Source organism: Cibotium barometz, chromosome 35, assembly GCF_041138505.1.
Source record: "Cibotium barometz isolate CiBa-2024 chromosome 35, ASM4113850v1, whole genome shotgun sequence".
Taxonomy (NCBI): Eukaryota; Viridiplantae; Streptophyta; class Polypodiopsida; order Cyatheales; family Cibotiaceae; genus Cibotium; species Cibotium barometz.
The window spans coordinates 36,208,175-36,229,885 of NC_141080.1; the positions used below are offsets into that span (position 1 = coordinate 36,208,175).

At 45.2% G+C, this 21,711-nt stretch overlaps 1 protein-coding gene across 3 annotated transcripts in view; it reads right to left on the reverse strand.

The window, feature by feature from the left end:
- Positions 1 to 226: 226 nt before the first annotated feature.
- The window catches only part of LOC147618396 (protein ENHANCED DISEASE RESISTANCE 2-like), a 42,964-nt gene continuing 21,479 nt past the window's right edge, over positions 227 to 21,711 (reverse strand). Inside the window, exons 6-22 of one of the 3 annotated variants that reach the window (XR_015262117.1) lie at positions 16,820 to 16,878; positions 16,551 to 16,649; positions 16,411 to 16,448; positions 15,130 to 15,230; positions 14,892 to 14,987; positions 14,750 to 14,814; positions 14,592 to 14,663; positions 14,146 to 14,307; positions 11,443 to 11,663; positions 11,311 to 11,356; positions 8,493 to 8,656; positions 8,309 to 8,410; positions 2,103 to 2,147; positions 1,659 to 1,802; positions 1,434 to 1,545; positions 1,212 to 1,313; positions 227 to 932 (exon numbers count right to left, since the gene is read on the reverse strand). Coding sequence is in view for 2 of the 3 variants with exons in the window: in XM_086774822.1 (XP_086630948.1) it covers positions 822 to 932; positions 1,212 to 1,313; positions 1,434 to 1,529; positions 1,659 to 1,802; positions 2,103 to 2,147; positions 8,309 to 8,410; positions 8,493 to 8,656; positions 11,311 to 11,356; positions 11,443 to 11,663; positions 14,146 to 14,307; positions 14,592 to 14,663; positions 14,750 to 14,814; positions 14,892 to 14,987; positions 15,130 to 15,230; positions 16,411 to 16,448; positions 16,551 to 16,649; positions 16,820 to 16,878 (1,723 nt within the window). In the remaining variant the exon portion in view is untranslated. The remainder of the gene's footprint in view (positions 933 to 1,211; positions 1,314 to 1,433; positions 1,546 to 1,658; positions 1,803 to 2,102; positions 2,148 to 8,308; positions 8,411 to 8,492; positions 8,657 to 11,310; positions 11,357 to 11,442; positions 11,664 to 14,145; positions 14,308 to 14,591; positions 14,664 to 14,749; positions 14,815 to 14,891; positions 14,988 to 15,129; positions 15,231 to 16,410; positions 16,449 to 16,550; positions 16,650 to 16,819; positions 16,879 to 21,711) is intronic. The other 2 variants (XM_086774822.1, XM_086774823.1) reach the window with 2 other exon arrangements.

Here is a 21,711-nt window from a genome sequence, read left to right on the forward strand (position 1 = left end):
ACAAGGCCCAAGGGCATCCATTATATGCTCTCTGGTTAAAACCTCTAATGCAAGTTCTCACCTTGAACTTTACATCTGTTCCAAACCATGCCCCAGAATTTTCTATCAGAACATAAGGAGTGTTTCATCACCAATGCCTGCACAATACTGGAAGCTCAAGCTTTCGAAAGCATTAAATGAATTAGATGGTACAGCATGAAACCATGGAATTGAAGGAATGCGTCTATAATGGATCAATAAATATCATTATTCATAAAGGGATGCAAAAATTCCGTTATCTGATTTTCTTACATTTGGATAAGATCTCAGGTCAAAAACTAGACTCAGTAAAGCGGTTTCCTCAGGCTTTCACCTCTATGACCATTTAGCTTCTATACAGGTGTGTACCTCTTTGCCTAAATTTGAGGGAGTATCATGGCACTGCTCAACAATGCCACACATTCTGACTCTGGAACAACAGTTGACTCTTCTCACCAAAGCACTCTTTGAGATCAGCTTCCCCAATCCCAAGTCTGCTCCTCACCTGAATATAAGCCATGCCAAGCTTTCTCCAGCATAGCTCGTCAGCACCTGAATTTCCATATGTAACCATTGTACCAGTAGAAGCACCAGCTCGTATCCACTACAAAGAGAACATGATGCATGTGCATTGTTGTCCAAATGAAGAAGAACAAAAGAAAAGGTTAGTCACTGCCTTCTTGTGTGAGATGGTAAGGATGCCAGCACACTCTCCATCATGTTGCAGTTAACAGGTTTGTGGTGGAGGAAGCTTTTAAAAGGCTGAATTGAATTGTACAGGCACCATGTGAACTTTTTCATGGTCAGTCAACTGTATATCTATCAAGGTAGGGAGATACGGCTTTTGAGAGTTCAAGCCGTGATATGCGTACAGTACCAATCAACCTCTCAGGTAGCTCATCCAATGAATTTCCCTGCAAAAATATAAAGACAAAATACTAAAAGTTCCACACCAAAGAAACCAGGTCAATATCCAATAAAAAAACTACAATCAGAGACACTTAAAGTTTGTGCAACCTCTGTCAGCAGGGGCAAATGACCCATCAGGGTGTTTCTCTTAACCTGTATTTACAGGATTCTTCTAAAGACGGCTGCATGAATAGGGAATCTAGAGGGCTATGCATGAGCTGGGACTAAGCTCAAATGTGCAAAACAAGGCACAGACTGACATTCATCATTTTATGACAGACTACCTGAACAAGGAAGGCCATGTCAACCACCAAGGATGCTACTACACCAAAAACAAGTCCAAGTACTCCATTTGCCACAGTGGACGAACCAATGTCAACATCCACCTGTAATACATATCAGACAGAAAACAGCACCTACAGGCACTTCAAAAAAAAGGAACTTACAACCAACAGCCTGCAATTAGCCACTTATCAACAGTCAGGAATAAAAAATGCAAACAGGACCTCTAGATACTTCTTCCCCCGATAATAGTTGCAATCCACAGCCTTTCCAAGTATGCAAGGTGTACTCCCCACACTCTGTCTCACTATCCAGGATCCCTGCGAATGCACCATTCTAAAAACGAATAAGCTGGACAGACAAGAAATCCTCGTACCAATTTTGAGCTGGATCAGGGCTTCAAAATAACGCTTAAACCATTCTTCATAGAAGACGCTTAAAAATCTTACCTTGGGAACTGATGGAATAAGCTTCAACCTGTTGTTTCTAAAGCCATCATCACCATCTACAAATCTCTGTAATAGTGATCCAGGAGGAATCGACCTTCTTGCCACAAAATATAGAACCATGCTGTAATGCGTGGATCCTGGTACCTATGGCCAAAACAAAAGATAAGGACCAAAAATTCCTGACATTGTATGCAGCACAGAGCTCACGAAGGCATAGAAGTGGCGCCAATGGGTGTGTAGCCTAGCGGTGTAGGTTTGTGACTGGGAAGGGGGAGGTCCTGAGTTTGAATCTCCATGGCATCCAGGCCAATTGTAGCCATAATTGTACTGCCTTCGGGTAAGAGAACAAGCCACCTTCGGGTGGGCACTCAAGTTGCTACTACTAAAGGATCTACTCAAGATTTAAAAAAAAGACATAGGAATGGCATCAGGAAGCATTTATACCTGCAAGTTAAATAGTAATGTGAACAGACCTTTTTCGGCAGCTACCTGATACACAACCAGAGAAACCTCAGTAAGAAATGAAAGGCTATGATTAAACTGATAGAATAATATTAAAGACACCTTGTTATGCCAGCCAAAAGGATGTATGTCCAAGGAAGGGAGGGGAAAAGGAGAAAAGGGGGGCGAGGGATGGTGGCAGATTGAACATCATATCCATGCAAATGGACAACATAGCAGCAGCAAGGTGCAGGAACCTCTTGATTAGGATCCCTGTAAAACCACTGCGCCAAGACTCCATCCACACACACACACACACACACACACACACACACACAGGTTTATTAATGTCTGCAATGACCCATGAGACCAATGTGTCAGTAATAAGCATTATGGGGGAGATGCATAGGACACCTTAGAACTAAGCAAAGCATTATGTAAATGAGAATTGGAATAACAGGTATGCCTAATAGATAGGAGAGGTCACCAAGGCTGCCATATATCAAAACTTCAAGGGGTTACATAGCCGTTCAAACACCTCATCCGGTTATGGAAATTAGGAAGATCCAAACTCACGAATTGCCATAAGAACACAAAAGGTGTTTGTCTCTGGATGTAGCATTGTCTGGAGGGCGATCTTCTTTACTCAGCTCTAAGCATCTGTTGCATTTAACCCATCTAGCCACAGGAAGCCTTCGACTTTACATCCTTCCCTGTTCGCATTTTCAATGCACTAGCAGTCTCTATACAGTCATAGATGTCGAGAACCCACTTTGATACCCTCACATTCTATCATTGTAGCATTGTACCACTAGCACCTATATGGGCGCTTTTTCTTTCAGCTCTAGTTGGGATTTTTGTATGTTTTTCCATGATTCAATCACTTCATGGCCCTGTACTTCCAGGACACACTGTAACACTTTTGATCTCATAGACAATTGGTCTTTTGTAGACGTTATTAGAACTTTCTTTCTTTCAAACACATTCACAAGGATCACAACATAACATATTCATATCTTTTCACAATCATTACTATGCAGACCATACCTAACGTTTCTAACTAACCACCTTGGGGAGTTTTCAATGTACTCCTATAAGATCTCCCTAGGAAATCACCTACATCACAGGCTGGATAAATATCAATAACTGAGACACACACCAGTGACCAGTCCTAGATCTGTCCAGGTCCCGTCGCCAGGTTCACATAGTACGCACGATTACTAGGCTGCGTCTCCACTCCCAACTTTTGCACAAATCTAGCATTAACGAAGTTGTGAGTACTACCAAGGTTTTTAAAAAAAGATGTGCATAATCTTTCCCAACATCAACAAACATCGGTATTAGATCCTTGGGACCAGAAACTGTCATCTTGAAGTTACATTCATGCACGCACTATGATCTAAAATTGTAGTATTTACGGAAGTAATTTTACGGCTACCTTTCAGCTTGGTCAAATGAGTTACCTTGGGCTTGTTCTCTGCCAGACAACTCAACATCTGAAAGCAAGTAAAACACCAACCTCCCGAATGTTCTGGAAATTCTACTCATTCGTCTAGACCTTCTTCGAATTGGGTTCCCTCGAAGTCTGGGTCTATACCCTCTGTAGGGCCCCAACCACGGATGGTGTATTTGCTTTATAAGAATGATGAGAAAATAACGCAAATCTGTAGATCTTCTTGGAGCTGTAGACTTTCAGCCTGTAGAGGACCTGACTCTTGACCTTCAAGCTTCACCTTTGCTTAGGCTCCCTTTAGTTCTTCAGCACTTTGGGAATTATGAGATGCCTAAATAACTCACTAGCCTATGCTTTTATAGTCATTAAAGATGCTGGTCGGTGGATGAAAACAAGGGTCAGTCTGTGGATATTATCTCCACGACCTGTTTATGATCTCTAAAATATGCGCCTTTTTTCTGTTGTTGACTGGCCACCTTTTGCCATGCTGTCCAGGCTGCTTGTGAGACTGGCCAAACTGCCTAGGTTGCCTGTGAGGCTGTCCAGGCCATCTAGGCCTGGCTGCCTTCCTGTCCAGGCCCTCCAGGCCTGGCCGACAGCATCCCCAATCCAATGGGACTGTTGGGCATTGGTCATGGGTTACCTAGACCCTTAGGGTGGCCTAACACATGCCTTAGGCCACCCTAAGACATGTGGCAAGGGTATCAAACCCTGTGTTGGGGTGGCCCTCAGGCCCTTCTCCTACATGCAACTACATGCTTCCTACTCAAATGCCTGGTATTTGGCTACAAGCCGAACACCCGGAAGGACCAGTTTCCACTCCAGCTCTTGCACCTACTTTACAGATATGTCCACGTGGCATCCAAGAGCGTCCATAAAAATTTTGGTGTGAAAGAAGACACCAAACTAGGTATCACGGTAGAATACGGGTTCAAAACTACTTGTTGTTGCAAGAGAACAAATTTCTCCCTTAAGCATCACCTCCCTAAGTTTTGCCATTTAAGTATCAAAGTATGCCTTTTCTACCGCTCCTATCTCCTTGGGCTCCTCAAGCTCGGGTATATCTACATCTTGATGCTCCCCTTGTGCTCCTCATGATAATCTAGATCATCAATGAAGTTCAATCCAACCGGGGTCTTCATGAGACTATAAGAAAAGTAAGGAGAAAACGCATCTCACAAGTCTCAAGGAAGTGTGTGTTGTCTAGGCTGTATGTACGCCCAAACCTTGCCCACTTGCAAAAGTCCAGCGATGGAAAGAGAAATGACATAGGCTGAGATCTGCTTTGGTGCATGTGTTGGAGTATCCAAAAGAGATGCCCTCTCATCTAGTTAATGATCTTTGTTTGCCCCTCTGTTTGCCGATGAAAAGTTGCACTAAACTATAACTTTTTCCAGACCATATAACAAGGCTTTTCAAATAGTCTTGTAAACTTTGGAAATATTTGCAAGACGATCCTCTTTGAAAGCCCATGCAACAGAAACACCTTACAGATGAAAAGTGTAACAAAGGCGGGATTTTCACACATGACTACTAATGCAATTAGACACTTGAATAAGGCACTAAATTTATCCACTTAAACTATCATGCTCATGCACATGGACATGCTAATCCCAAGGCTAATCTCAGAAAGGCAACAGATTAAACAATAGACTTAGGGCTTTAAGGAACCTCAAAATGGTCCAGAAGAAACCTTTTGGGACAAGATGTCTATTGGCTAGGTGGACAACAGTCCACAGATGGCATTGACAGTATATATGGTTTTTTGGTGTCCTTGAACTGGCCGAGAGCCAATCGGCTGGTTCCTACGCAAAATTAGGGCCTATATAAAGGCGCATCCAGCCTTTAGGTCATCATCAGAACCCTCACATGGAGCAGGTCTAGTATAAGGTGTTTTGGGAAGGCCTAAGGCCAAGATGTTGTAACCTTTTTGGAATGGCAGCCTTGTGAGTTGTATGCCACTTGGGGCATACCAGGAAAGGCTTTTAGGAAAACAGTTCCAAGGGATGATGATCATCCAAGGGGTGGAGTGAGAATGCCAACCTCAATACTTGGGAAGAGAAAACCAAAGAAAAGGTTGAGTGACAGGGCATGAAGGGCCAAGGGACAAGTGGAACAGATGCACAGATCTACACCACACTGTGGAGTGGATTCGGAGATCTAAGGCAAGGTTTCCAGTGAAAAGGTTGCCAAGAAGGGAAGAGGACAACAAGTATGTGAGACCATGTGTGGAGACAGGGGATGACGACGGTCTGAAAGGCAACAGATTAAACAATAGACTTAGGGCTTTAAGTAGCCTCAGAATGGTCTTGAAGAAACCTTTTGCGACAGGATGTCTGTCGGTCAGGTGGACAACAGTCCACAGACAGCATCAGTAGCATATATGGTTTTTTGGTGTCCTTGAACTGGCCACAGCCAGTCGGCTGGTTCCTAGGCAAAGTTAGGGCCTATATAAAGGCGCATCCAGCCTTAGGTCATCTTCTGAGCCCTCACATGCGGCAGGTATAGCAGTAGGTGTTTTGGGAAGGCCTAAGGCCAAGAAGTTGTAACCATTTTACATGTATATGAATATACTAAAATACATAGCCATCTCTCTCTCTTCTCTCCATCTCTTCTTTGCGTTTTGCATCAAGATGTTCCTATGAAAGGTGCTTAGGTCTGAAAGAAGACATAGAGCTTCCTTGCATGTAACATAAACCACAGGCACCACTTGAGAACTTGACACCATATAGAGACTCGAATGGGATGCCTTGCTCCCCCTTGGAATTTATGTCTTATTACCAAGAAGAAGCAATATCTGTTACAAGCTCTGAGGGTGCTGCTTACATCTAGCACCGGGTTGTCCACATTACAACGTACAATATCCATATATCATAGGTCTTCTTTAGACCGAATGTTACGTCCCAACAGGCCTAGGGTTAAGGCTAGGGATGTAGGCTAACCCATGATAGGGTTAGGTCTTAGCTTGGGCATGGTCTGTGGAGACCTTACATTGGTATCAGATCCAGTCTGGCAATTGCTAGAACCCGAGGCATGGAGGATGTACAAGATTGTACCCTCTTGTGGCCTGTTTTGGTAAGAAAGCCAATTGCTTTATCTGCAAGCATGTGCACTGAGGTGTAGTGTGACACATTGGTTTATGATCAGTGCTATACTTGTTTAGAAGTAGTTCCTTTTTAGGAACATTTGTCGTACGCCGTGACCCCATTGTGAGCCCTAGTCCAAGGACATGTCAAGCACGAGCTACGCAGATCATTCCAAGCCGTAGGTGTGAGAGTTTGTCACTTAACCCACTTGGAGAACAGTCAAGCATTATAAGTCAGCCTAGCGTAGCAAGCATTTAGAAGCAAAGGGATTGAGGCTCTAGGCCAGTCCTTGGGGGCAGCCTATGAGAATTTGTCTTGTGGCCACCATGGGCCACTCAAGAGAAGGCCTAGCAGCTAGTCAGCAGCCCTACAAGGCTGAGACAGCAGTCAGCCAGATCCAGACTCAGTGGGTCAGCAGCCAGGACAGCAGGTAACTCACAGGTGAAGCGTTGGTGGGAAAAGAAGCATCTAATGCTAATTGGCTGCAGTCGTGAGTATTTTCTGCTGGGGCTGACAGCAATTCCCTTGACTAATCAGCAGCATAATTCCATATATAAGGCAGCCCCTCATTCCTTGCTAAAATCATCTCATTCTTCATCACATTCAGTCATAGTCTAGTGCAGAAATATGTGTGCTTAAGACTCATGTCTTGTGCATACATTATTCTCAGCCAAAGAACCCTAGTGCTTCAGTCCCAAGGCAGCCCGAAGCTCTCTTCAGCATTCAGCCTTCAGCAGTGCATCTACCTCAGCAGATCTGGGTGTGCATAAGGCTCTCCCAAGTAGCTTCAGAGTTGTCTTCAACCCATTTGATGGTGCAACAGACGTTTGGTCTACATTGTTCTTGCGTTTGGCATTACCAAACCACTCGCCGCATGTAAGCTAATCCAAGAAGTCGTGGATGCATGGAAGAGAAGCTTTGTTCTTGATTGTAAGCTTGTTGAGCACTCAATTGTCCACACATAGGTACATACTCCCATCCTTCTTCTTAACAAAGAGAACCGGATCTCCACATGGCTAGGAGTGTGGATGGACCAACCCTTTAGTACTAACTGCTGCTTAAGCTTAATCATCTCCAAGCGGCTCATTCTATTGGGAGGTCGTGAACAAGGCTCAGTGCCTGAATGAACTTAATTTGAGGATACCTGGGCTTGGATACTGGTAACTCATCCCGTAAATCTGAGCTAAAAAGGTAACCATACTGATTCATCTTCTTCCAATTCTCCTCGATATCGTCCAGCTCAACGGATGCCATAGCCCGACATAGCAGAAACGCACACAATAGGTCCTGTGAATGATGGAATTGATTCACATAGCAACAGCGGTTGGTTGTTCTGACTGCATGGAGGGGTCAAGGCAATGATGCTGGGCTGCAATGCAGCAACAAGCAGAGATCGAGGAGAGGGGGCAGGAGAAGGCAGAATGTTAAAGGATGGCACAGCAGCCAAGACAGGCGCAGGAAAGGGTAAGAAACGCAGGGGGGGCTATAGCTTAAGCGACAGAGATTTAGAGTGGCGTGGACACTCCAGCTTATTGTAATCCCTTCTGCCAGTTTTGTTGGTAGAGAAAAAAGCATAATAATCATTTTAGGCTGTAAGATTACTAGCTCAAATGAGTTTCAAAACGGCCTGCAAACGCAGCTCAACAAAATCCTATAACAGCAGCTCTTACCTGGGCAGCACAACCTTTCCGCCGAGCAAGATGGTCCATGCGTTCAACATCCTTAAACCAGTCAACTGACACTAGTTGCATCAAAGACTCTCCTGCTGGAATCTGCGATACAACCAGAACTTGTGGCAGCTGCAAACATCAAGGAAAATTCTCCAAAATGAATGCATGATAATTCGCCCTTTACCTTTGAACGATCAAAAGGAAACTGCCTGCTGCGAACACGGAAGCTGTTACCGTTTGGAATGCTCCAGGAATTCCTAGCATTCTCCCGATCATCTCGAGCCACAGAGCTCGGAAAAGCTGACCCATCTAATGATTCTATCGTCTCCACCTCTGCAGAACTTGTTGCTGCAACAACCATAAACCATTGGAATACTGACCAGTCAATTTGCTAGCCCATGAAAGCACTCCAAACACATGCAATCTGCTCAGTAACAGCTGGTACCCAATGCACTCTTAAAACAACTTGGAACATGTTGAGCAATTCCCATGGTTTGTGCAGTCAATATTACAGGCAATGGAAGCAAAAGCAACTCGTTTAAAGTGAAGGCTGGTATCAAACCCCCTTTTAGAATGTCAATCAACTGTCTAAATATAGAGCTTTGCAGCAGACCATAGAATGTACGACATGTTTTAGCAGACTGCATTGATACCAAGGCTATGACTTTGCAGCTTTGAAGTTCATGAAATTGGGAAAAGCACAGATAATCCCCCCTTTGAGATTGTATGAGACATTCCCGCATAGAGGACCCTCAACCTCACAAAAACTGTTGGTTCACAAATTGTTGAGGTTATGGAAGCCAGGGAGCAGAACAGCATGTTGCTTATAATTCACAGCAGCTGTTGGTTCACAAATTGTGAGGTTATGGAAGCTAGGAAGCAGGACAGCATGTTGCTGTAACAAGATTTCTCGGTTCTAAAGTCAGTGGATGAACAAGAGAACAACAGGTCACACCATCCCCTTACAGACCCTTGGATTATTCGAAGCAAGCCATATCATCAGTGTACTGTAAGAAAGCCCACAAAAGACTTCTTATGTTCTTTGATTGTTGGTAAATGGCAGTGCTTGTGATCTATTCTAATGGCTCACCTGCTGTAAGATAAAGGTGAACACCATGCAGAAAAAACTTGAGAGCTATTAAGAGGTGCTTTGGGTTTCACAATCCTATAACGATGACCATGAGCGATTCATACCAGGAGGCAGATCCTACATGACTTGAGGAGTCATGGCTTGGGTGCCTTGCTTACACCCATTGCATTGTGGGATGCAAAGAGGACAAAAACTACATCACAAGCTTCCTAATCAGGCAAACCACGTTAGGCAGCTTGAGAGGAGGCTCCTCTTCTGGACCATTTTCGATATATGAGCATGCTACTTGCAGAGTACATGCAATCGCAGGGGATACAAAGTCGTTGCCCACTCCCTCCTACTCCTTTTGGTTTCCACATTCATGAGTAGGCTGATTAAAGTGGATCGTTAGAAGAAGCACATTCCACAACTACCAAATGCAGTCATGTTTGCTGATTATGTAGCCTTCTCTTTTTTGCATTAAGGGCTGAAAAACCATTTGAATGTTTTTCACACCAAAATTAGAATCAATCTTCATAAAACCAACATTAAAATTTGCACACTAAGCCCCAAATGTTTTATTAGAGATTTCTTTATCATTGCTAAAGATAATTTGGTTTAGACTCGCAATCGTCTGGTTATTTTGTGAGATTTGACATATGAAAAGTACGGGGTGAGAATAAAGCAAAAAATGATTTTTTCCATCACCAGCTAACAAGTCCAACCAAAACAAAATATCTTCAGAAACACATTATCGTGACTCTGTAAAACTGTTCCAGCTGTTTTGTTGAAACATATTCGATGAATCTCAAACATTTAAAAAAAATTAGCTAGAGCTTGCTTTACAAAGCATGTACATACAGACTCTGTCCTTGCTCACCACTTACATTCAGCATCAACAAGATTAAACATAGTCATTCGAGAGAAGCAACGGGTTGTGACCTCTCATCAACTTGCCCTGCACCTTGCATCTCAGAATGATTGCACTCATAAGCATAGGCCACCTTAGAAAATGACAACCTTTGAAGTTTTTGTCAGACCAAGGGCAGACTCAGCAAGATATGGTACAGTCTCCATCTCCCCAGCAATAGAGCCCTCTTAGTATGTATAGTAACTGAACAGATTGGTTTGATTCATAGTTTCTCCAGTCCTTGCCATTTAATGTATTTGACCCTCCTCACCTAGTCTATTGCACTACGCCACTCTAGAGGAACAAACTTGCTACTAGTGTACCAAACAGTGAATATAGCTTGGATACCAGACATCCAAGGTTCCTGATATATGATATATGTGATTTTGTCATAGTTGTTTCTACTAAGATGCCTTGTCAGAACTTTGAAGGTCTTTACTGCGTGCAGTACAGCTGGCAGCTGCCCTCAATAGCCACCAGCCCTTTATGGCCACTACATGTCATGGCATTGGCAAGCAGGAATCCAAACGGTACTGTCATAATGCAACCCACATGCAAATTACAATAGAAAAATGACAGTCTTTACCCAGATAGTGTGAGCCAACAGCAGCATCCATGGACAAAAAGACATGTTGAACTAAACTCAAGTTTTCTTCCAAAAGGATCCCCACTCACCAAACACCCCTCTCCCTTTGATGAGGTGGCCAACATAGTTTCTCTGGAAAGGGAGGATTTTGGCTATAAACTGGGACAAAATGTTTACAACCCACAAGTCATACCAGACCGTATGTGTAAGGGTCCACGGAATCCTCTGACGGAAGGTTCCACATCCGGGCCTTAAAGTTCCAAAATGAAGAAAAAACCATCTGAGATGTTTCAAATTTCTGCTTCTGCCTGCTCAATGACCTTGAACATTGGCTGTGCACGTGAAATGAAATCTATATCACACAAAGTCTCTAGAGTAATCTAAGGCAACACCACATTCAGTCATGATAAAAAATCGAGTGTGTGTCAAAAACCTACACAAAGATGTGACGGCGTTCTCCTTGACAAATCCTTCATCAAAAGTCTGCCAAAAGAAACCAAATCTTATCACACTACTGCTAGAAGATATAATGGCCAAGACATTAGAGCCTTCCAAAAGCATATGTGCACCTCTTGATTCACCATTTGTCCATCTTCCTCATCATCAGACTCATCCTCCTCTCCTTGACCTTCAGCATCATGTATCTGACTCAAGGAAGGGATAAACTGGATGGCTGGTTGTTTTTTTCTTCCTCTCTTGGCAACTGAAAGTTGTGTATCCATCTTCATGATTCTGTTGAGTTGAGGTACAAGATGGGCATCTTCACATTGAGCAAACCATTCACGCAGACCTGAAAAAGCAATTTAGCAGAAGCAATCAGTGTCTAACAACAAAGCATTTCATAAAAACCATAGAAGGCCCATATAAAGGTGCATTGAAAAATTAGGGGTGTTACATCAAATAACATCCACATGACATCAAACAGTTGCTGAGGCTTTGGACAATCCTACATATGCAGCTAGAGGAAGAGAAGCTAGTAAGCTAAGCCAATATGATACTATATGAACAAGTCATTTGGCAGGTTGCGCACAATCAAGGGACTTTTACGTGAGATACATGACTCGGTCAGGATGACCACACTCCTCCACACCATTTGCACTCTAGAAAAATGAACAGGCTGAATTTGTTGATTTGGAGGGGTGGCTCTACACTGGCAGTTTTTTAGACAGATGATGTGGCACTTCTATTACATTCTCAAGAGGGGCTGCGACACCATTTAGATGCCCCACTAAAAGAGACCTTAGACTTGACCTTGGAAAGACCAAGGTTATGAGTCACTTATGACCTTCCACACTAGCTTAGGATACTTGCACCAAGAATCCTTTACATTTGATGGAGAGCTAGTGGAAAATGTAAGGACCATAGGGATACTTGGGAGATCTTTTCTCAGCCAGAGATTTGTGATGACACCAGCTGCCACATAACAGTTGGTGAGAGGTTACATATTATTGTCCCACCTTGAAAGACACTGTTTTCAGCCCTTTCCTAAGCAAGTCCAAAGAAAGGCACTCCTTTTGACTCTTATGAGCCTAAGGACATAGCTACGCACGATTTTTGAAAGGCTCATCATTATTTGGACCATGTAGTAAAGTAACTTAAGGGCACTGCTTTTATTTATTTGCGCTTGTACCAGTCTACGTAGTGATTCCACCAAGAAGCCATGGGGAACACTGATAATCAGCCAATAACTCACTTATTTAGGCAGTGGGCAGTATTAAAAGAACACCTGATAATGATTACGTCCTTCCACATGACTGACCTATAAGTCACTTATCAAGGGCTGCCGATTGCTCATCAGACCATATACAAGCCTTGCTAATGCCCTAAATGCTGTCTAAACCAGGGAATACGCCGAATATGCCGAGATTTATGCCATGGCACGGGTGTGCACGTGACATTTCTCATATCAGTTCTCTTTACATCTTTTGCACATTAGACTGTGGCAGTGGCCTGAGTCCCATACATGAAACCTCAAATTAGACTGTGGCAGTGGCCTGAGTCCCATACGTGAAACCTCAAATTATCATCATGTGCGATACACATACAAAGACCATAGGAGGGTTGCTGGTTAGGTCACTATGCAATTTTGGCTACCCAATTATGGCTCCAAAGTCATAATGTGGCTGGATTAACTATTGAGCCTAGACTTATAGCTACGGATCAGGATGGCAGTATGGGCACAGTCGGCAGCATGTCGTGGACATATAAACAGGCTGACAGCCCTTCATCTGGTCGACCTACTCTCCCAAGGCCTATATAAGCGTTCGGCATCATTTGTACAGATCATCTATTCCCTCTTTTGGGCTTAGGTCATCATGTTGGTAGTAGAAGCGCATCAGCCACTTTTTGGGCAGGCCAAAGGCCTCATGAAGTTGTAAAGTCATACATCTTTTTGTAGCATAGTAATATACTGAATACCAACAGCCATCTCTCTCTCTCTCTCTCTCTCTCTCTCTCTCTCTCTCTCTCTCTCTCTTCTCTGTCTAATCATTTCATAAGCATCTACAGGTGTTCCATAATCAGGCTTAGGGCTGGATCACAGAAGAAGGCTTCCGCGCATGCAACGAGAAAGGCTTGTCCCATCCCAATAAAACAGGTGCAATGTTCCATCACACATTCCTCAAAGGTTTCTGCTAACTTGGAGCAGCTGACTGCTAAGGAATGGAATTTAACATTCCAAACGCAATTTCTAGCCTGGACAGAAGAGATTGGCAGTCACAGGTAACAAAGCAAAATGAAAACCCCATCTGAGGTCTTTGTATGTGTATTGCACATGATAATGATTGAGTGCTTCACATATGGGACTCCGGCCATCACAGTTTACTGCGTAAGAGACGTAAAGAGAGCTGATGTAGGCAAGGCTTGTGCCATCCCAATAAAGTACCTGGGATTTTCTTACATACTCCTTGAAAATGTCCGCTAACTCAGAGCAACTTACTGCAATGGAATGCAATTTATCATTTCTAACATAGTTTCTAGCCTGGATAGAAGAGATTGTCAGTCACAGGTAAGAAAGCCACATGAAAACTGACATCTATAAATTCTTCCACCTAACCAATGAAAAATCTATGTGCATCCGTCATGAAACACCGTATGCCAAGAAAAAGGATGCGAGGGAATGTTGCATGGGAATCCTGGTCTGACAGCCTAGTCAATTAATTGAAGAAAGCAACTACAGGTTACAACAAGGATTGAAGTTCATGCTATAAGTTTGATATGAAATTCTCTTTCCATAGCGCATTGAGGATTCAGTCATCAAAACAAAATTTTACCAGCAACACTGTTCAGCATCTGTAACAAGCAATGGTGTTGATAAAATGGTAAATAGCTAACGCCCCATCCCTGCAAATCAATATGAATTTGATGCTCAACTTTAGCCCGAGGCCCTCCAAAACCTAGATGGGGCTTTAGGGGTGAGATTGTGAAGCCTCCACCTGTAAACATGACAATAATGACATGTTTTAAAGCCTTTTCAGTAAAAATGCCACAAAGACAGAGCTACAAAATGTAGGACTTTCCATTTGGGTCTTAATCTTCTTTTTGTTGTGGATAAAATATTATATTTAGATGTCCAATTCAAACTCATGCCCCCTTCAAGCCGGTGTGGTATAATGGCCGCTCAGCTAGGGGCCCACCAACAAGACTTTCCTTTTAGATCTAACCAGTGATTAGACTGTTATACATAACATCAGAAACTTGGAAATGAAAGCGCACATACTTTCAATATGTGCACGCACACAGCCTGGCTGAGGAGGGCAATTCGGATGCTCTTTTGAGCGGAAAACAACAACTGCATGATAAATTGAAAAACCATTAGATCAAGGGTACCAGTATCTATGCACACCTTAACTAACTATGAGGCTACCATGTCCATACCGTAGCTCCCATTCTCATTGCGCCGCCAGTATCGAACATAGCATAGATCACGGGGCCAAACTAACCTACAAGCCACAAAGTATACCAGTTTGACATAGCTTAAGCATATTGAGAACACAAAGAATGCATTTTAACAACTTACCAGTTACACCAACCCAGCTGCAAGCGGTGATACAAAATTGCAGTGTGGCCATTCACTTCTTCCACCATCATACCATTGTGAAATGTGCTGTCCCATCTGCCACTCAAGAATTCCCACCTCAAAAGCGTAATATAATTTGATAGAGAAGCAACTTCTAGGGCCACCTTTGGCTTGCTTTGAGTTGTAGAGCCTAAAAAAGAAACTAGAATTTCTCAAGTTAAGACTTCAATTGACTTACTCATTTCGGGTCTCATCCATTCCCATGATCAAAGAAAAAATGTCCTCACTTTTTGCCTCTACCACCCCAACTGCCTTCATTGCCCGGGTATAACCCTGTAACTGCAAAAACACTTGCTGAGCCTGAATATATATAGTTGATAAGGGAAGAGCGAGAAAGAAAGAAAAGAAAGTTATATTGTCTTTCAAAAAACCCAAAGAACTATGAGACCAAAAAGGTGTTACAATAAGTCCACGAAATGAGTCATGGAAAAACTAGCTACTTATGTAATGGTGAACATGTAAAAGTACAAGATAATCATATGAGTACAGGGTGAGCTCATGGTAGCCTCTAGCCAAGAAGACAACAAGAGAGAGATACCCTCATCATCAATAGGTGAATCCTCATATAAGCTCTCTATATCCACGACCTGTGGAGGGGCACCCCTGTGTGTAGAATCTCTTGGCTCTGGCTGCCTCATGGAGGACCACCTTGGACCAAAAGGCCATGGGCGTCTAGTACGCTGCAGCTGATGGGGCCTATCCAGGGTGGTGAGAGTTGTGATGGCACAGGTGCCATTGGTGTGTGGTGTCTATTCCGCCTGTGAGGATCTTCGGCACCTCGCAGTCCTCGTGGTCATCGTCTGGTGCTGCTCTCCTATGCCACATGAAAGAAGCTCGTGATGGGTGGCTGTGAAGTATCCTGAACCTCGGCTCTGCCCTATCAAAGAAAAAGATCTCCATATCTACGTAGCTCCATCAACTAAATCCCTAGGCATCACTGGTCCAGGAAGTCAATAATCCCAGATAATGGAACAAATCCCTCCCTGAAGGACTGGTGAAATCTCCCCGGAATCTCATAATACATTGGGCATCTCTAAATGTAAGGCTCCTCTGTCTCAACCTCCAGGGAGCATAGCCAACAAATTCTCTCCTCCCTAGCAATGTTCTCTTCCCTCCCTATCTCCAATCTAAGGCGGTGAGATGAGATGCGAATCTGCCTAATCATAATCCGCACATACTACATTGACAGTGCATGTACAAATGGCCTCAAAGCCGTCCCACTGGGGGAGTCGTGTGTCATCATCATATACAAAATGCATGCTATCGGTGTCTGGCTCTCTGAGGCAGTTGTGATCTGTCTGTGATGACCCTTCGCGGGGGGGGGGGGGGGGGGGGGGGAGAGAGAGAGAGAGAGAGAGAGAGAGGTTATACAGACGTGCATGAAATGAATCCATACAAGCAATTTGTCAAAAACATAAACTTTTCAATCCACAAAATGAAAAGAGGTTTAGAAGCTCACAGCAAAATCATCTGAGATCTCTTCAAAGATTCGCAATCCTGTGGCATTCATAGAATCCAAACTTCAAAAGCCTGTCTTAAGTGATGCAACTGTAAACTTCAAAACAGCAAGATCATGATGTATAATATTGGAGAAATCACCATTCTGGCATCGGACCAGGCGCCAATGTTTTCTGTTAGTAGCATTAATTTCCGGTAGTGTCGGATAGGTAAACTTTGGGTCTGCCTCATTGCTCATGTCTGTCAATAAACCAGGAATAGATGGCAAACCAAACCAAGCCAACCAACACCCCATTATTCATCACAATTCCCTAGATAATGACAATCAGAGTTGTATAAACATTTGAATTCCAACATTCCTGCATAATCCTGTTCTTCACTTACAAAACAAATTTGTTTTTGATTCATACCACTCATCTTGGCTTGCCCAAGAGTCAAAAGCTTTTCATCCTCGTGTGTCGTGAGACCCCTTCAAAAATGTTGTCACTATTTAAGTTCTCTCTCTCTCTCTCTCTCTCTCTCTCTCTCTCTCTCTCTCTCTCTCTCTCTTCGTGTGTCGTGAGACCGGAAGAACACAGTTGTATTATTTTTTGTCTTATAGGCCGACTTTGGCCTCTCGTAGACGTTAATATATCTTTCTCTCTCTCTCTCTCTCTCTCCCATTCACTAGAGTATGGAGGACAACCCCAAAGGACTCCACCAAAGGCAAGGCCTTAGTGCTACAGTTCCCGGACGAGGAGAGTAGGATGAGCTTTATGAGAAGACGGGCTATCTTGAGGAGCTTGCCAGGGGACCCCATCTACTTCGATGATGACCTCACATGGATGCAACTGGAGCACAGAAGATTATGCATGCCGAAGATCAAGGCGGCACGCAAAGAAGGGAAGAAGGCACATTATAGGGATGGTCACATCTACATTGATGGGAAGAGGGTCGAATAGCGCCATCTGGCCTATGAGACACGGAGGAAACAACATGAAGACAAAGAGATACACATAGCAATCTGGAACTGTAATGGAGTCCTATGGACACATCCAGGGAGACTTGAGGAGGTGATGGAGGGCCGGGATATCATCTTGATGACAGAGATGCATGAGAGCCCGGAGAGGGGCTTACCACGGGTTGAGGGTTATCAGTGGGAGTCAGCTCACCGACAGGGGATGAGACAGGCCACCTCCCGAGGTTCAAGAGGTATTGCAGTGCTTTTCAGACATGGGTTACATGAGCATGTTCGAGTCGTAGCACGAGACTCGGAGGCGAGATACATGTGGATTAGCTTACGCCTCTCGGAGACCAGATGGATTTATATCGCCCTTTGTTACTTTCCTCCGAACGGGTCGCGGTTTGCCACCACCGAGGAGCCGGGTGGAGGAGAGGCTAGTGAGTCTCCATACTCTGTCTTATCTGAGGAGATCTTACACTATTCGACATTGGGAGAAGTCTTCTTGATGGGGGACTTCAATGCACGAACTCAGTGCAGACAGTGCGAGATCTATGACTTTGAGGATCCCTTGAGACTAGAGCCGCTAGCTACAGAGGATACAGTGACCACTCGGATCTCCGCTGATGGAGGAGCTGACAGCACTGGATATGGGCAACATTTGCTGGAGCTTGGGGCCCGACACCATCTCGTTATTTATAATGGGATGACTCAGTGGCCAGATTCAGGTGGGTTGACTTGCTTTCCAGTGGGAGGCGGCAGTAGTACAGTGGATTATGTGATGGGGTCCCGGGAGGCAGCAGATATGGTGTCTCACTTCACCGTACCACCATGCCCCATTGGGGCGGATCATACATACCTATCCCTCACTTTCAGGAGCTTACTGGAGACCCACCCACCCATCATACAGCCACCACGCACTGTTTTTCACTTCACTCGGGACCTAGCCGAGGTGTATGACTATCATGTTCATGATCAGCTATTTGCCTTAGATCCATCGGCACCCATGGCCATGCTCACCTCCCAGCTCTCACATGTACTGCACTCCGCAGCCGCGAGGAGTTTCCCATACCACATACAGACAGGACGGCCACCTACATCTGGGAGCATGCCCCAGAACCGATGGTATGATGATGAGTGCAGAAACCTTTACCGCAGTCTCCGAGTGCAGAGGGCTCACGGGGAGATCACCTAGAGGCAGGCAGGCAGGAGGATGCATACTCTCACCCGCCGTAAGCGGCAAGCTTATGAGGAGGCTCAGTACTGGGACACATATCACATGCTCATGAGCAGAGATGCTACTGCTACTTGGAGGAGACTCAGAGAGCCCCGTCCTCCCACACCTATTGCCGATCCTCAGACCTGGCAGACATATGCAGAGAGACTTTATGATGTGCCTGCACAGCCCCCTATACCACAACCCACAGAGCCATGCTCCACAATCTCCACCTTCTTCACCCCACCTATGGTTAGGAGGGCCGTATGCCGACTCCAACATGGACGGGCGACAAATCATACAGGATTACAGGGATAGCATCTCATCTATGCTATTGATACATTGGCACCATTTCTTGCTCATCTCTTCAACAGAGCTCTGTCAGAGGGGTTTCCGACTGAGTGGACGATGCACACTATTGTGCCGATCCATAAAGCGGGAGATGTACTAGACCCCGGGGACTACAGGACCATCATGATTGGCCATATATTGGCCAAACTATACGGGGCAGTTTTGGAGGCAGAGCTGAGCACTCATGCAGAGGTTGGGGGATTGAGAGCAGCAGGCCAGGCAGGCTTCCGTCGAGCCTTCTCGACCATCGACCACATTTTTACATTGAGGTGCCTGATTGATCAGGCCAAGGCACGGAGGCAACGGCTCTATTGTTGCTTTGTGGATTTCCACAAGGCATTTGATACTGTGCCCAGAGAGCGCCTCTTTCGGCGACTACAGACACTAGAAATACCTTCAGACATGATGTGGGGCATATACAGGCTATATGAGCAGGTCTTTGGGAGAGTCCGATGCCCAGGAGGCTTGTCCGACACAGTTGCTAGCACCATTGGTGTGAAGCAGGGGTGCCCGTTCTCCCCCACGCTCTTTGGGCTCTATATTGATGAGGTGGTCGATTACATCACACAGGGAGGAGGCTCTGGGGTTGAGCTATCAGGTATTACTGTCCATGTTATGCTTTATGCTGATGACATCGTTTTGGTATCCGACACGCAGGTTGGGCTTCAAAGACACCTTGTGGCTCTTGATGACTTTTGCGCAGAGCAGGGGCTCACAATGAACCTTGGGAAAACCAAGGTTATGATCTTCCACACTTCACCCGCAGTCAGGAGCCACACTACTCTCACATTAGCAGGAGGGCGGGTCGAGGTGGTGAGCTCTTATGTTTACCTTGGCATCACATTTACTAGCTCAGCTAGACGCTTCTCCATGGCTCAGGCAGTCCGAGACAAAGTGACCCGGGGGTATGCAGCTCTTGCTGGCCTTGAGCGTCAGTGTCATCAGGCACATTTTCAGGAACCCCGCACGAAGGGGTGGCTCTTTGATACATTAGTGACACCAGCCTTGATGTATGCAGCAGCGGTTTGGGCACCAGGGCTTGCAGCCTCCACATGGGTACAGCAGGAGAGACCACAGATCTTGATGCTCTCGAGGATGATATGCAGCAAACCATCCGTCCCGCACGACATTGTTCGAGCTGAATTTGTTGCACCACCTATGGCAGTGGAGGCATTGTTCCAGACGATCTCCTTTATATCCAAGATGAGGGAGATGCCCACGGAGAGATTATCCCGCCAAGCTTTTGAGGCATCCAGACAGCTGGCCGAGGCTGGACACACTGGATCTTGGTGTGCACAGATGCTACAGTGGTTCTCACATCATGGGATAGACATTGAGCGGTTGCCACCTTTTCAGTATGATCAGTCTGCTCCACGGGGTTACCTCTCTCTCAATGAGAGGAACAGAGTGATGAGACAGGACATATGGCAGCACTACATACAGGAGACATGGACAGCACCAGAGAGCCCACTACCACCGAAGATGCTGTATTACAGAGACCACTTTATGAGCATCTCAGGGGATGGGTTTATACATCGACCGCGGTACATGGATGTATACATGCCACACAGCTCTCGCGTTGCTATTGGACAGCTACGAGTCTCATCACATCAGCTAGAGATAGAGGCTAGGAGAGCGGCACGGGTTCCCAGAGCTGAGCGGATATGCAGATTGTGCCGCGAGGAGGTGGAGACTGAGGATCACTTTGTATGTAGATGTAGAGCCCACCAGGGGGTCAGAGATAGATATGCAAGATTGTTAGAGGAGCACTCTTCACTACATCAATTGATGGAGGCCTCAGACCAGCGGCAGCTTGGCAGACTACTACTAGAGCTTCATAGTTCTCGAGAGAGACTCCTCCAGACACCCACTCCCACTAGGGGTGGGAGACAGTCCCAGCTCACAGATTTCTTCCAGAGAGCTATGCCATTGCTAGCTGATGTACCACGTGGGGTGACCGCACAGAGAGCAAAGGAATTGAGAGCCAGGAGGAGACCTAGACAGACTGGACATAGAGCACCCCGACTCCGTCACCAAGAGATAGCAGCTATCCGAATGAGACACCAGATGGAGACACAGGAGAGGCTAGCTCGCTTTCATTCATACTCAGGGTACATGTTCACGCCATTCACAGCCTCAGCATTGGCGATGTATGATATCTTATATCCCTCTTATGGCACTGGATGGAGTTAGACATAGATCTGCATAGCATGCTTGTACTACCCCTTCAGCATATAGAGATGCATCTTGCCTTAGCACTCCATCCACATCCCCACCCCCCCTTATATTGTTTGTATATGGGCTCCACCGATCCATGATGATTCACAGTTGTATCCAGACACATGCACACTTTTTCTTGTCTTTCTTTTCTTCCGATGATCGGAAGAACACAGTTGTATTATTTTGTCTCATAGGCCAACTTTGGCCTCTCGTAGACGTTAATCTCTCTCTCTCTCTCTCTCTCTCTCTCTCTCTCTCTCTCTCTCTCTCTCTCTCTCTCTCCGCGCGCGCTCGTGCGTGCGTGCGCGCGCCCCGCACTTGGATGCCACGTGGACATATCTGAACAAGAAAGTGCAAGAACTGGAGTGGAAACTTGTCCAAAAGTCAGCCAGGGTTCCACTCTATGCGTCCGAGGTCAGGTGTGCATTGTCCTACACATGAAGTAGTGCTAGTCCGTGCGACCGGGTGCCGGACAACTGTAGGTGCATTTAGGTTGCATATAGAAGAGGGGCAGCCCTTTTGGCTCCCCCAAAAAAGGAGGTCAAACTCCTTGCATGACTAAAGGGGTGATTGGA